General features: G+C 43.2%; 1 protein-coding gene across 1 annotated transcript in view; it reads right to left on the bottom strand.

Annotated features, from left to right (window-relative positions):
* Positions 1-1,643: 1,643 nt before the first annotated feature.
* Positions 1,644-14,147, bottom strand: part of xpr1a (xenotropic and polytropic retrovirus receptor 1a) — a 74,635-nt gene continuing 62,131 nt past the window's right edge. The window contains exons 12-15 of the mRNA XM_023813312.2: positions 10,391-10,557; positions 10,073-10,212; positions 9,631-9,852; positions 1,644-8,941 (exon numbers count right to left, since the gene is read on the bottom strand). Of these exons, the coding sequence (XP_023669080.1) occupies positions 8,881-8,941; positions 9,631-9,852; positions 10,073-10,212; positions 10,391-10,557 (590 nt within the window). The 3' untranslated portion in view covers positions 1,644-8,880. The remainder of the gene's footprint in view (positions 8,942-9,630; positions 9,853-10,072; positions 10,213-10,390; positions 10,558-14,147) is intronic.

Below are 14,147 nucleotides of genomic sequence, written 5' to 3' on the forward strand. Positions count from 1 at the left end.
GTTGTACGGAACAGGCACATTTGTATCCAGTAGAGGGTGCTAATCTGTCATGGTTCCACTTTTGTTTCATGGCTTTCTCTTCCTTCCAAGGATTCCATAATGATTTTGAAAATTTCACACAGGACATCTTTGATCACCACTCCTAAATGTGGCTACCTGACATGCATGGGTAGGTCCATGGTCATTTTGAAAATCATTGCCTCTTTCTAGGCAACTGGTATTCCAGTTTACATGCCTGGCAGTAGTAAGTCAGAACTATTGTATTTTTTAAAAAATAACTGATGTAATTTATACTAGAGACTCATTTAGATCATATTCTTCATGGAAATCTGTCTCATCATACTGTATGTACTTGGGCAAGTTCAGGCACGCCCAAGCATGTCTTAAAGACATTGGTTCCCGGGCAGAAGAATGTTGCACATGAGCCACTGGTTGATCCGCAGAAAATATTTCTTCCACTTTTGCATCAAACTTGGGCTAATGAAAAACTTTGTTAAGGCAATGAATAAGCCAGGCAAAGCCTTTGCGCACTTGCGACCTACTGGATGGTTGTACGGAACAGGCACATTTGTATCCAGTAGAGGGTGCTAATCTGTCATGGTTCCACTTTTGTTTCATGGCTTTCTCTTCCTTCCAAGGATTCCATAATGATTTTGAAAATTTCACACAGGACATCTTTGATCACCACTCCTAAATGTGGCTACCTGACATGCATGGGTAGGTCCATGGTCATTTTGAAAATCATTGCCTCTTTCTAGGCCCTTCAATTGGGATAAATACCTACAAACCTTTATTACACCTCTCTGGAGACAATCATGCAATTCTTTATTAGGATTTTGGTACACGGTGCTGAAAGAATGATGCATGAGCAAAATTCACAAGCGTTTGTTCCAGTCATGTTACAGATGATGGTGGCCATCCATTTTGTTAACTGTTAAAAACAACAGTAAACCACAGTGTTAGACAAGTACCTACCTGTATTTGTATCTCTGCCAGTTTGTCAAAACTTAAAGGTCTTGCCTTGTCAAACAATTTAGTTAAATTGGCTCAACTTTAACATTTTCAGATCCATGTGGTTTATGTTAGTAAGTATATCAATGTTATATTGATTCATTACATTTGTTTTAGTAAACTAAAGATTAAACCAATCAACCATATTATATATGGTCTGACAGTCCATTGCTGAAATGCTCAAGCATCGAGGAGAGTGAAGATCATACTCATCTGTCAGGTGGACGATGAATCTGCAGGGGGCTGGAACGATCATCTGTGGCCCAGAACCTGGAAATTCCACTGAGTTACAGGGTTCTAACTTCTCAGTGTTGCAGGTGTAGATAATTCAGAATATGTTTTGGTAAAATAAAATGCTTTACATCTTTTTAACCAACAGTTTTTGGAGGAACATACTGTACAGTTGGATAGAGCCTACTCAGTGTATACATCCTGATTTCCTCATTTATGGGAAATTATTGGGCGGAGAAGCCATCAGATCAGTCTTTCTAATTATTAAAGGCTAATTTTGCATAAATAGTTGCAATTTTTAAATCCATAATTCTGTAATGAAAAATGAAGGAAGAGCGATTATCCTGTATCAGCATAGAATCCTTTCAGAGTACTTTCTGAAAATGTGGAAGGCACCAAAATCAACTTTAAATTATGGGTTTATTTTAATTTAACATAAAGTACAAATATCCACAGTAAAAGTGTAAACAAAATACACGGCTGAGCAAAATGTAAGAAAAAGGAAGTCGACATTAATGTTTGTGAAAAGTCAGGTTTCATAGCTTACTGTTAACAAGGGAAACATCAAGTAGACAATACATTCAGCTACTCTTAAAAAATGATATTTGTATTGAAAATACAAATATTGTGAAGAACTTCAAAAAGTGTATCGAATTAGAAAAGGGAATCGACTTATACAATTCTACCTTCATTAGCTTGCTAAGTCAGTGCTCCCTCGTAAGATAGTGCCCTAAGCAGCTGCCTATGTCACCTAACCGATTGATCGGCACTGTTACAACAACCAGAAGAGCTGCATTGTTATATATTCTGTTTATTACCATATAAAATGAGCTGAAAAATCTGTTCTTCTATTTGTATAATACTATGTTTTTTTTTTACTGCTTATAGCTTTATTTTAAGCGTACAGTTGTATAAAACCACATAACGTGAATTATGCTATAAAATATGTTCACCTTATAGGCCTATGTATGATTTTACATAAGGGAAATAAACAGGCAGACTCAAGTCTACACTTTTAAAAATAAGCGTGGTTTATAAAACCCAGATATGACAGGATCACCAAAGTGTTTACAGAAATACAAATTAGACCATCAGTAAAACCATCATAAGCGCAAAACACTCAACATTTACAAACTACTCTGTAAAAGGGGGGGAGGGGGGGTTCGTAAGACATTTTGTTTCAATTTTTAATCTTCATGTCTTTTAAAACACCTAACCACATAATTAGCATCTGTTTTTTTAACGTCTTTAAATACAGATTTCAAAGTACAACCATCTATAAACTACAGACACTGTCACGTAATCTATCTTCCAAAGGAAATTGTAAAAAGGGCACACTAATTAAAGCGGAGGAGGGATGCAAACAGATATCGAGCACTTAGCAAGCAGGAAAAGCAACAAATCTGATCACATAAAAATGTTAGGTCAGGACTTGCGTGTCGACCAAATCTCTTAATATCAAAACAAGAGCCATTTACAAAACTACCCTCAAGTTCCAAGCATGAGGAATTATGCCACCAATAACCCCATAGGGTTAATCTGGCCAGCTATGCTGTAATCATTCCACCTGTTTTTAAGCTATTCTACTCATGAAGCATCCCAGTGTTCCCCATTCTCCAGCCTGCCCCCTCACCACAAACTATATCAATACACCCCACTATGAGCCTCTAACCCCCTCCCATCATTGGCCTTAGACACAAGCCCTGGGGATGAAGGAGCCAATAAAAAAATCAGTTTTTCACCTACAAGAGGACCAATCACAATCCATTTTACTTATTGTCACTTCTCAAAGTTTTACTCACACAAATTGACAGGTTTTACAGTTAAAATGGAGGATTGTGAAAAATAAAAATGCTCCGCATCACCTAAATAAAATATAACAAAAGCATGATTATCACAATTGTATCTTGGACTGTTTTTCCCACATAATGAAAAATATTTCTATTTACACAATGGTATCTAAAACTGCATGCAGGCAAGACAGCTGTTAAAAACAATTGGGCTGTTTTAAGAGAAAAGGGGGTGGGGATTTCTGCTTGTAGGTTTGGGTGTGATTGGTCACAGAATTGTGGGGCTTATTGGGTGAAGAGACTGGTGTATTAATGGTAGTGATGGCCAAATGAACCATTTTCTGTATTTTTGACTCCACTAGATGGTGCTTTTGGTTTGCTTTGGGGCATGAATTGAGCCCTTTTTTGAATGGAGAGCACCATCTAGTGGTGTCACAAAATACAGCAATTGGTTCATGAAGCTTTGCCCACCACTAGTGAGTGGGGATTGGGCCTGATGTCTGGGGGGGGGGGGGGGGGGAGCTTCCGAAGGCCTCAGAGGGGCTAAATGAAATGTAAGCAGGGTGATCTTTGGTGATATTCAGTAACTTTAGTAAATGTGGTGCCCTGCGCCAAAGGCTCCCCAGCAAACATTCCTCAGCTGTACACTGAACATGTTTCTGTAGGCGTGTCAGTCAGCGCTGGGGTCTTGCTGCGGAGATCCTGGACATGGTCACGCATTCAAGGGTCTCGGAATGGATTTAAAAATCGGTGTTGTGCTTCTGACTGAGGAAAGCCATTTCTTCATCCACAATCAGTAGAAAAATATTCTCCTTCTAAGTTGACCTGGTTTAAGAGATGTTTTTACATTTCAGATGGTCTAGCAAGAGGATGTCACTCACGTGTCTCCACCCCGTTTTCGCAAGGTTTACTACAGTAAAAGCACATGTAATACCACCAAATAAAAACGATCATAGACCACCACTGATACACAGACTGTTCACTGTACATCTATCCCATGACATTACAACCAAAACAACACTCTGGCACAGAGCGGACAATAGAAATGCAGTTACACAGAGCAGGCAGTAACAGAGAGTGCAGTACAGTAAACCTTTCTTTGAAAAGAAGTCCAGCTACCTAAAGGGAGGCAGCGGGCAGGGGGGTGGGGGGGCGGCCACTTTCAAAGTTACAGCTGAACAAGATTGTGCTCGCAAGGTGTGGTTGGCTGCGTTTTCCTGTGCGGTTATGATTGCAGGTTTTTACAGGTTCATCGTGTGTTTGAGGAGATCGATTCCAATAAGACAACAGAACCAAACGGCAGATGCCAGCCATACGTTACTCATTTTCGTGTTAATAATATGAGGAAATAAGGCTTCAATACTGCCAAAAGGAATAGCAACAGCCAATCAAAATAATTCCCCTAAAATCTATGAGAAATCGATGCAGGGAAATGCTCTCAGAGTAGCAGGAGTGCTCTCTGCACCTCCGCTGTGTCGTTAATGGTATGTCTATGGTGATCAACGTTAAGGGCGGGTCAGGAGGACTGGAGGGACGTCACCGTATGGGCGAGGACGACGCATAGCACCAGGCAGAAAGAGATCTGCAGTCCGAGGATCCCAGCTGAGAACAGGAAGCCCACTCAGGAGCCTGGTGTTGTGGCACAGCCTTATCTGTGTCACTGGTAAAAAAGGATGGTTCATGTCCTGCTTCTCAAAAGCTGTGGATCTTAGTGGCAGCCGGATGCTGGAATAGGAATCCTTCTGAGAGACGGCGTCGTCTGCCTAGCTGTCATGCGGACACTGGTATGGAGGACACGATTCCTTTGGTCCTCCCCCATCACTGCTTGTAGGTCATTTAATTTTCTCTCAGCACTGATGTCACCATGCACCTCATGCCCCTAATCCATTTCTGTACAACCTAGGAGAAGTCTGACCTAAGAGATCGCTTCACAGGACAATCAGCAGAACGAAGGGGTCGTATTTGCTTCAAGAAAACTATTTTGATAATTATGAAAAGCTACTGGAAGAAGAAGTAGGATACAAAAACGAAAACTGTGTTTGAAGTCTTCCTTAGGAGGCATGGAGGACCTGGCGTTGGCGCTGTGTTCAGGATGCTAACGGGACTTTCTACCAATTAGGAGCACAGCAGGTCCTTGTGAATTTCATTCCGGGGACTGTCAAGTGCTCCGCTAATCGAATCACAACAGGCAAATTGTTTCTAATTGACAGAAGACGATTAAACTGGGGAAATTAATTCCCTCTCTACCTCCATTTCTGTCCATGCCCCTGCCAGCGCGTTTTTAAAATGCCTCAGGCTAAGCTATTGCAGCCCTGGACAGCAGATCACTGCAGCATTTAGACGGTACCTGTGGATCCCGACAAATCAGGAAGTTTCCCACAATGCATTGCTAGAACCCAGAGTTTAAAGAGAAGATGACCAGTTTTCCTTTGCTGCAAGCATGAGTCTCCTCCCATGGCCCATCAAAACAAGACTACACTGGGATGCTGGACACCATGTGTTACTTCCTTTACAAACAATCCCCTCCAACTATGAAATTTACATTAAACTCTCCTGCCCAAATCAATGTAATGTGTTCTTTATTAACAGTATCTTAAAGGATGGTGACAGGCCTAATTAAGGTGGTCAGGACTGATTTTGCCTATGATCATATTTTTATCAGCTGAAATATTGAATATTGATGCCAATAATGCAAACCAAAGGCTGAGGAAAGCTTGTAGACTGTAGAGGATAGAAAAACACCAATCCTGCAAAGCCTGACATCAAATTTACCCTCCTCCCCTCACATTCAGGGGAACAGTTTTGAAGTTCCTTCAATGACTTTGGTCAAGCATAAGTAACTCACACCAAAGATGGAGACGTGGTAAGCCATGTCAGTGAAACATACGGCAGATTTCTGCTTTCTGTGCTTATTTTCCTCTGGCGAGAAGGATGATGGCTAAGATGGACTACAGTAAACGTACTTCGGGGGAATTCTATGATTGTTCTCATAAGGTACAGCTAGTTACATTGATTTAAGACAGAGGACTTGTGGTAAGCAGTGCAGTATCTATGGCAAAAATTCTTAAAACAGTATAAAAAGACAACAGCCGTTTTTTCATCATCACAGGAAGAAGAAAGAATCTGAGAGGTACCTCTGTGACTATTGTCATCTGTCTCCAGTCTGTCCCAAGCAGTTTGCAGTCTAGATCTTTTGAAGAATGCAAAAGGATTTTTTTTATTGCTGTTGCTGAAATGTGATTCTACCTTATGTCTTTAGCTTGTGGTAGGAGTGCTTGACAACCAGACACTGAGTTTTGGGAAGAACGGGCACGATACGGGTGCCCACCATCGAGCCCTCAGCTTCAGATGAGACATCAATCTGACAGTAGCTGTACCAGCTGTGTTCATGGAAACATACCAGGACCAATGGCTGGAGAAGAACGACTTCCTTCGGTGTTTAAAAGCTCTTACGGTGGCATCAGTTGACAGGCTCGTTTCGGGGACAGAGCCTTCTTATTCAATGCTTCAAAATCTTCAGCATTGTCCGCAGAGTGGAAAAATCATAGAAAAGATCCTAAAAGTGAATGTTTCAACAAAGAGAAGTGTCCTGAGTGTTTTAAGACAATACAAAACAGAAAAGCATATTTCAAACACTTCCCATCCAATGGGTTCCTCAGCCTTTTGCCCTGTACAGCCTGGGATTGGTTACAGGCCCCTCCCCCTGGGACCCTAACCAGTGGATAGATGATGAATGGATAGATGGATGGATATTATAAAGACCAGTAAAGCCAACTTGAGGGAACAACGTCAGGAATAACCCATCTTATATACCCTCCTCTAGGTCATAGTTTGGTCCCCTTTTCAATCATTTGTATAAATTCAATAAAAACATTGAAAACTCAGACATGCAGCATGCCTGTGCCCTGATTTAAGAAAAAACTGGTCATAGCAAAAGCAGATAGAGTCTGTTATTCAAAAATCAAACTGTTGACGAAAGGATGATGAGAACTACAATGCAACAATCAAGTGAATCAATCAGTTGAATAATTTCCTATGCAGAAATGATTCATATCCACAGCTACACGTTTGGTCCGTGATGCTACACTTTCAGGAACAGTGGCCACGGTTGTAGGGGAAAACACAAGGCATCCCCGGATGCGACAACGTACAACAATGACAAACATCTGAGTCTTCAAACGCTGGCAGCCTGTTCAGACCTGCCTGTAGCTCATAGACAGACAGCATCTCCTTGGCCACTGTGGACTGGCAAAGATGTCAGACCTTTAAAAAGAGCAACCATTTTTCAATGGGAAAAACCTTATTAAAAAGTGTTTTAGCAACCAGACAAACAACATTCTAAGCAGAATGCACCATAAACAGGTAAGGTCTACTGAAGTCTGAGCACAGAGTAAGCTAGCCACTCTTCTAAGGCAACTTAAATGTACAGACTAATGAGTCATCTGACATCACAGGGCCCGGTAATGCCTCTCTGAAGAGTGCTACCCTGACTCGTTTGATAGTAGTCATGAAGAAGAGATGTCAAAAACATCATCGTCATTCAGCACCAATCTTCTGAAGGCCTGACCAAGGGTGAGCTTCCTCAAGCCTTCTTAACTCGTTCGTAAGTAAAACATCTCTTAACATAGAAATTACGAACATCGTAGCGTTAAGAAGGCTTTGGGAAACTCACCCCAAAGTGAATACAATGCTTTAGCAAACGTTTGTCTTTAAATCTTCATTAAAAGGAAGTGAACGCCCTTTTCCAGTTATTTTTAAACTTTAGCAAAATTAGCTGTTTTCCCATTCCAATTCTCAACAAGGAATATTATGAAATTCTATTTGTTACTAATTGAGGTGACAGCCATTTTAAAATCTAATGGTCTTAAAGAAATGGATTCCTCAAGGAGTGAAGCCTGACCCATCTTTGGTTTAGAGGAGCGACGGGTTTGTTCCAGAAGGAATCGCTTTCTGGGACTGGCGTTAACCGGCACCACGTAAAAGCTTTTAAACACCTGAACAGGAAAGGTACCCACTTCCTGAGAAGTGTGGCAGGAGAGTGTACTCCACAGCGCCACCTTCTCAGCTCGACGTCGGTGCAGACGCTATAGATCAAGATGTTTCACAGAGGCTATAGCTTTCATAAATAACAACAAAAATGTCTAGAAAATTAACAAAATGTACATTAAAAAAATAAAAATAAAGCACCTTCACATATGAAGTACATATATAGCTTTTTTTGATTGTTTTTTTTCTTTTTTTTTTAATCTAAAGCGCACTTTTCCTGCAAGTGCAGCCAGAGCTGTACACTGACTTGATAGCAACTTACCCAAGACATTTAACAAAATTGATAGAAAAAAAGACTTAAACCAGTATGAACCAGTGTTTTGTCTGTAAGAGCCTTGGTTGTTGTCCAGCTTCTGAGTCCATGCTTGGGGTTCTGTTAATATCAGTCCTTCGGTTATTGAATGCCTCTTCCTTCTTGATCCTGATGCTTAGAAATGTTTGTAAACAATCACTTGATTTATACCGACACATGTTAAAATAATTCGTCTGATAAATAAACCGGAGATGTGAAACTGAAGAAACCAAAGAGCATCCCAGAAAATCGAGGCCTTTCTGAGTGTTTCTCTGTGTGTGCCTTTTGTGTGTTAGTTTTGTTTATGTCTCCCTGCGATGTCTGTCTGGGGGGGTGTTTGGGTGTCTGTGTTGACGTCTCGTGTGCGAGACGGAGCAGTATGTCTGCTGCGCTGAGGGTGTGTATGTCGGGGTGTCTGTCGCTGTGTGTGTAAGGTGCAGAGAGGCTGCTTAGTGATTGGACAGCTGGAGAGGAGGCGTGGCCCTGCGGGGCAGACAGGTGCCGGGGTGCTCATGTGAAGGCCTCGTCGTCGGTGTCCTCTATCAGCACCTTGGTGTCTCGGATCTTTGATCTGTGAGAGAAAGATCCAAAGCGACTTAGGTTATCATCTGTCCAGGGAGTCCCAGGGAGCCTCCAGCCAATCCCTAAAAGCACAGGGTACAAGGATGGGGACAACACACACACTGGGATGCCAGTCATACACACACACACTCACACACAATGTCACACCGCGGGCAGTTTAGAGACAGCAGTACACATAGCCTCCACGTCTGGACTGCAGCGAAAATCCAGAGTCCTTGGAGAAAACCCACGCAAACATGGGGACAGGCAAACATATGGCACTTTTCTACTGCTACCAGGAACCGAGCCGTATCCAAGCCGCACCGTGAGCTGGTGCTTTTCCACTGCAAAGTATGTGAGCCATACCCGAGCTGTAACCATGCCGACATGGGCCTGCTTTAATGGCAGGGCCGAAAGCGTGACTAAACTGAGCTGGCTGCATCACCACCATGTGATTGGTCGAAATGCACAGATACCCGTGTTCTGCACATGGATTGTTTGAAATAAAAAGCATATATTCTATATATTATTCATTATTAGTAGTATCCCACATTACGATGCAGGGGACAGGAGCTGACCCCTGAGGTTACTACCCACCATTTAAGACGCTCACACTTCATAACAGACCAAAGTTCTCTGAAACCCCCTGTACTAAAGCTACGGCACCGTCTCCAAGAAGCAGAATCATCACACTCGTACTGTGAGGACAGCAGCGGGCGCCTCAGGGACAGGCTGTAGCTCCGCTTCCAGCTTTTCTTGCCCTGCCGGTTGCGCACTCCGTCCTCCTGGTCCATCATCTGCTCCAGCAGTGTCTGGTCGTCCGCGTTCAGCGGCGCCACCGAGATGTCGCGAACCGCCCGGAACTCGCCACAGTTGTTCAGGTGTTCGTTCTCCAGGCGGAAGAAGTTCCACACGAAGCGCCTGTTGACCGGGGGAATTTTGGTCAAGGACCAGACGAAGGATCACCCAAAACTTTACCGTTGTTTAGCTGCTTGGCAGCTTAAAACTTTATACTTCACCCTTTCACACAAGTGGCTGCTTTGCTTCAATGTTTCCTGCTAACTACATGCTATTATTATTTCACACAAATACGATGTTTTCAGTCTCATATCACTGGTTACCATGAGATGCTCCGTCTCACCTGAAGACCTCCAGGGGGGCCAGGATGGTGGCCAGCATTTCTGAAGAGGAGGGGATGATATTCATGGTGGTCAGGGAGATCTGAATGGTCCAGGCAAAGCGCAGTATGACATCCTCTACTATGGCGCAATAGTAATAGGCCTGCAGAAAGCCAAAGAGAAGAGGTTACCCCAACAGCTGCAAGTCATGTCACTTGTGTGCAAGAAGATCACTGCAGCTTGAATCTGTCCAGGAGATGTGGACTTTGCCAAGGACCAATCAGTGGCTGCAGGTCAAGGAGCTGGGATGGGTCTAACAAGGGGGCGGGGCTGAATCTCACCTTCTGTGGGTAAACAATCTCCTCTCGCAGGAAGGTGTTCTCCCCAGCATTGCGGTCAAACAGACCCCAGTCCATCTTGAGGTCCCAGATAAGTGTGTACAATGAGCTGATCACCGAGAAGACGATGAGCAGGTAGAAGAAAATCTCAGCGTCTGAGTGTCCTTGGTCTGAGGGGATACAAGCAAAAGGGTCCTTTCATCCTCATATACATATCAGGATGATGAGCCTCATTGTTTAAGATGGGACTTTATACATCATGGGACTTTGCACGTCATGGGACTTTGCACGTCATGGGACTTTACACACATGCATGTTAATTTACACGTTTGACAAGGAACCCTGCTGACTTCATGAGGACTTAGATTCCTGTGGATTCAAAAAGTTGTATCCATGCAGAGATTTAACCAGCATGTTAGAAAGATTTCCTCTTTGGTGAAGCCTCTTCACCAATGATGGCCAAAAACAACTACTTTGAGCAGACAATTATGTGTACTTTCTTTGCAAAGTGATACCTATAACATACAGATTAAAAGCGTGAGTGTGCTATCAGTCTGGTTTCAAAGGGCTGAACCCTCACCAAACACATGAGTCCCCTTAAGTGTCCCCTTTGATGGTCATGCTTGGATTGTTTCATGCTTGGATGAACAGAAGGAAATACAGGGGAAACAGACAAAGGCTACACAGCATGAGCTTATCTGACAGCCTAGGAACCTTAGGGACAGTGTTATCCTCTAAAACCTATTGCTCTTCACTCCACTAGAGGGAGAAGGTCCACCATGAAAATTCTTTGCAATACTTAAAATTGTCAGCTTAAGGGATAACTCTTAGCTATTAAATCTAAGAAGAAAATATTGACCACAATCCATTTAAGACTCTCTCCATCTTTTTTTTTTTATCTGCATAAATACAATAACAAATCTCAAGAATAAGCTAGAATATGTGGATTTCTGCATCTGTGCAAAAATGACACACAGGTTAATTAAGCCAGTGTATGCCCAGAGATCTCCTGGCGAGCCGAAAATGGGGCATTTGGAGGTTAAAGGTTAATTTCCTGGCAAAAAAAGTCACACGTATCTTTGTATACGCCAAGTGATTCAGCCGATCCCTGCCGGACTATTTGGCTATCAGCACACAATTCACGTATTTTACAGTGACAGCTATTAGAATATCCATGTGTATTGAATAATTTCCTCTTGATTATCCATACAGAAATAATGTAACTGCCTGTATTACTCAGGGTGGTTATTGAAATCCAATGACAAAATTAGAGGAATATGGTAATATTTAAAGTGAAAAACTCTTCTAAGGTGGATCTCTCTATCTGTCCATTACAGATGCCTTTATAACGCTAATCCATGCTGCACCGCAGCGGCATTGAGTCTCCGTATTCGTACCATGACTCACCAAACTTAACATTTCTTAAATGAGCGATTTGTGACTCAGTTATACTTTGCTGACTGTGTGTAACAGAATATGCAGAACACCAGTACAGGAGACCAGTGGCTACAGCACATTCCCGGGTACTTAACCGCTCTGATTTGTGGTTTATGCCAAGAATGTGATCAGAAACCGAGCTACAGGAACAGTTCTGTCTGCCCCATTACTTCACCTGTTTTGCCAGAACCCACCACCCAGGAAGCACCCTTTTTGTTCTCTGTTTGTATTCTATGACTGAATTTTTGTTTGAAAGGGTGTTTTTGGGTAAACTCATTTATATTCATGAGAGAAGCTACCTGATTGGCCAGTGAATGTGCTCCCATCTCAGGGTAGTAGGAAAACTCATTAATATTCATTATATTGAATATTGGTAAACTCTAAGGCATTCACTGGCCAATCAGGTAGTGCTTCTCTCACGAATATAAAATAGCTTCCCACAACCACCCTGTAGAACAAAAATTCACTCTGTGGCTCAGTTGTTAGCATGGCTACTGTGAGTTTCAATATGGCCGCCAATATGGTCACCCTGGGCACTGTGCCTTCGCCCTATGATGAGCGTTTCACTCGAACTGCTAGCATTATAATGCCTTTAGCTCCAGTATGTGTGGGTACGGCCGCTCAAGCTGGACCCGCATACTCTTCAGCTCTAAACTCCTCAGGTTAGACTCAGACTCTCCGTGGCTATTATCAAATTTTGTGGTTGGTGGTTACAGTTCCAGGGGTGACATCTGGTACAGTTGTTGGGCAGCACACAGTATGAGCAGCATTTGCGTCTGTAGTAGGATTTGAGTTGGTTTTTATTGTGGAGTCAGTGACGAACAGCCAGACAGGCCGGATCCTAGCTACCACCTGCCACCTGGTTTCGGCAGCACAGATCTGTGTAACCCTGTGTAGTCAAAGTTTCTGCAATAGTTGTAATAAATATTCCTATTTTATTACACCGATTTGTAACTGTTGAAATCAGAAACAAATGAGTCTGAAATGTTTGGGCACATCAGTGGAGGTAACGTTTACCAACACAGTGTGACCCCGTCAGATAATGGAGGGTAAAGCAGAATAGAGGAGACGCCCATCCTGTTTGGGGTGTTTTCCTCCGTCAGGCTGCTCATCGGCACTGTGAGGCAGCAGAGGGCCCAGGGGTCCAGGCAGGGTACAGATTACGATTCTCCCCCCAGGAGCGGCAGTGTTCCTGGCCTGGAGAGCCGAGCTATGTGAGCATCAGAAATCGTACCCAGTCACGCTTGCAGCTCATTGCTATTCTTGTAGCGTTGTGAGGTGTGTTCACAGTATGCTGGCAATTACAGCCCGGCCTCGTCCGGAAAGTCCATTTTCCCTCCTATCCCCCATCGCCCCCCCCGTCTCTGATCTCTCAATCTCCCCCCACCCCCTCTCCTTCCCTCCCTCTCTCTTTCTCTCTCTCCCTCTCTTTCCCTTTCTCTCTCTCTCACACATACACACTCGCTTCATAAATACAGCCTCTATCTACGCTTTGCAGTCTCCATTCCTGGTTTTCGTTTTCCCTCTTATAATCCCCCCCCCCTTCCCCTCCATGTATCATGATCCATTTACTGCTTGTCATTTTATTTTTTCCAACATCGAACCTATTCCTGACATCCGGTACATCTGGATCCATCTGCCCTATATTCCCGTTTTCCATTGCCTTTAGATCCATCCGATCTCACACACTGAATCTCTCCCAGAGCTCCCATTTACATTCATACCTAACCTATTCCCAGACATCCTAGAGCTGGGAAAACTTTGACATATACCTAGTTTATCACCATTAGTATACAAAGACTGAACAAAGGCCACCATATCCTCAGACTTACATCCGTTCCTGGCCCAATGCCTGAGCAAAGTGCACTCAATACATACATTTTCACATACAACCTCAGCATCATATGACCTGTGGCAACCTTTTTTCCAATCACTCCCCACTATTCCCATGAGGAGAATGTCCGCCCCCCCCCAGCAGGAGGCGGTGTGGAGCCGGCAGGCCAATCGGCCCTTATAATCAGTCTGCTGACAGTGCCCCTGATTGCTCGGTCCCCCATTAGCATGTGCTTCCGGCTGAGGTTGATCCATCTGCTTCCCAGCTGCCTAACAGAGAAGCTGCATACATGCAACGTGCAAGTTGCAAGGGAGCAGACATGCGACAGGAGCAGACGTGACCCATTACTCATATAAAGTGCACCACCATGGCGATTAAAATTATGCACTTATTCTCTTCTTGTTTCACCAGTATCAAAAGGTCATCTTTTCTTACAATAAAAAAGAACAAGTATTTTCAGAAATATAAAATGTGGACTGACGGCTATGT

This window comes from Paramormyrops kingsleyae, chromosome 15 (genome assembly GCF_048594095.1).
Source record: "Paramormyrops kingsleyae isolate MSU_618 chromosome 15, PKINGS_0.4, whole genome shotgun sequence".
In the NCBI taxonomy this organism is placed as follows: Eukaryota; Metazoa; Chordata; class Actinopteri; order Osteoglossiformes; family Mormyridae; genus Paramormyrops; species Paramormyrops kingsleyae.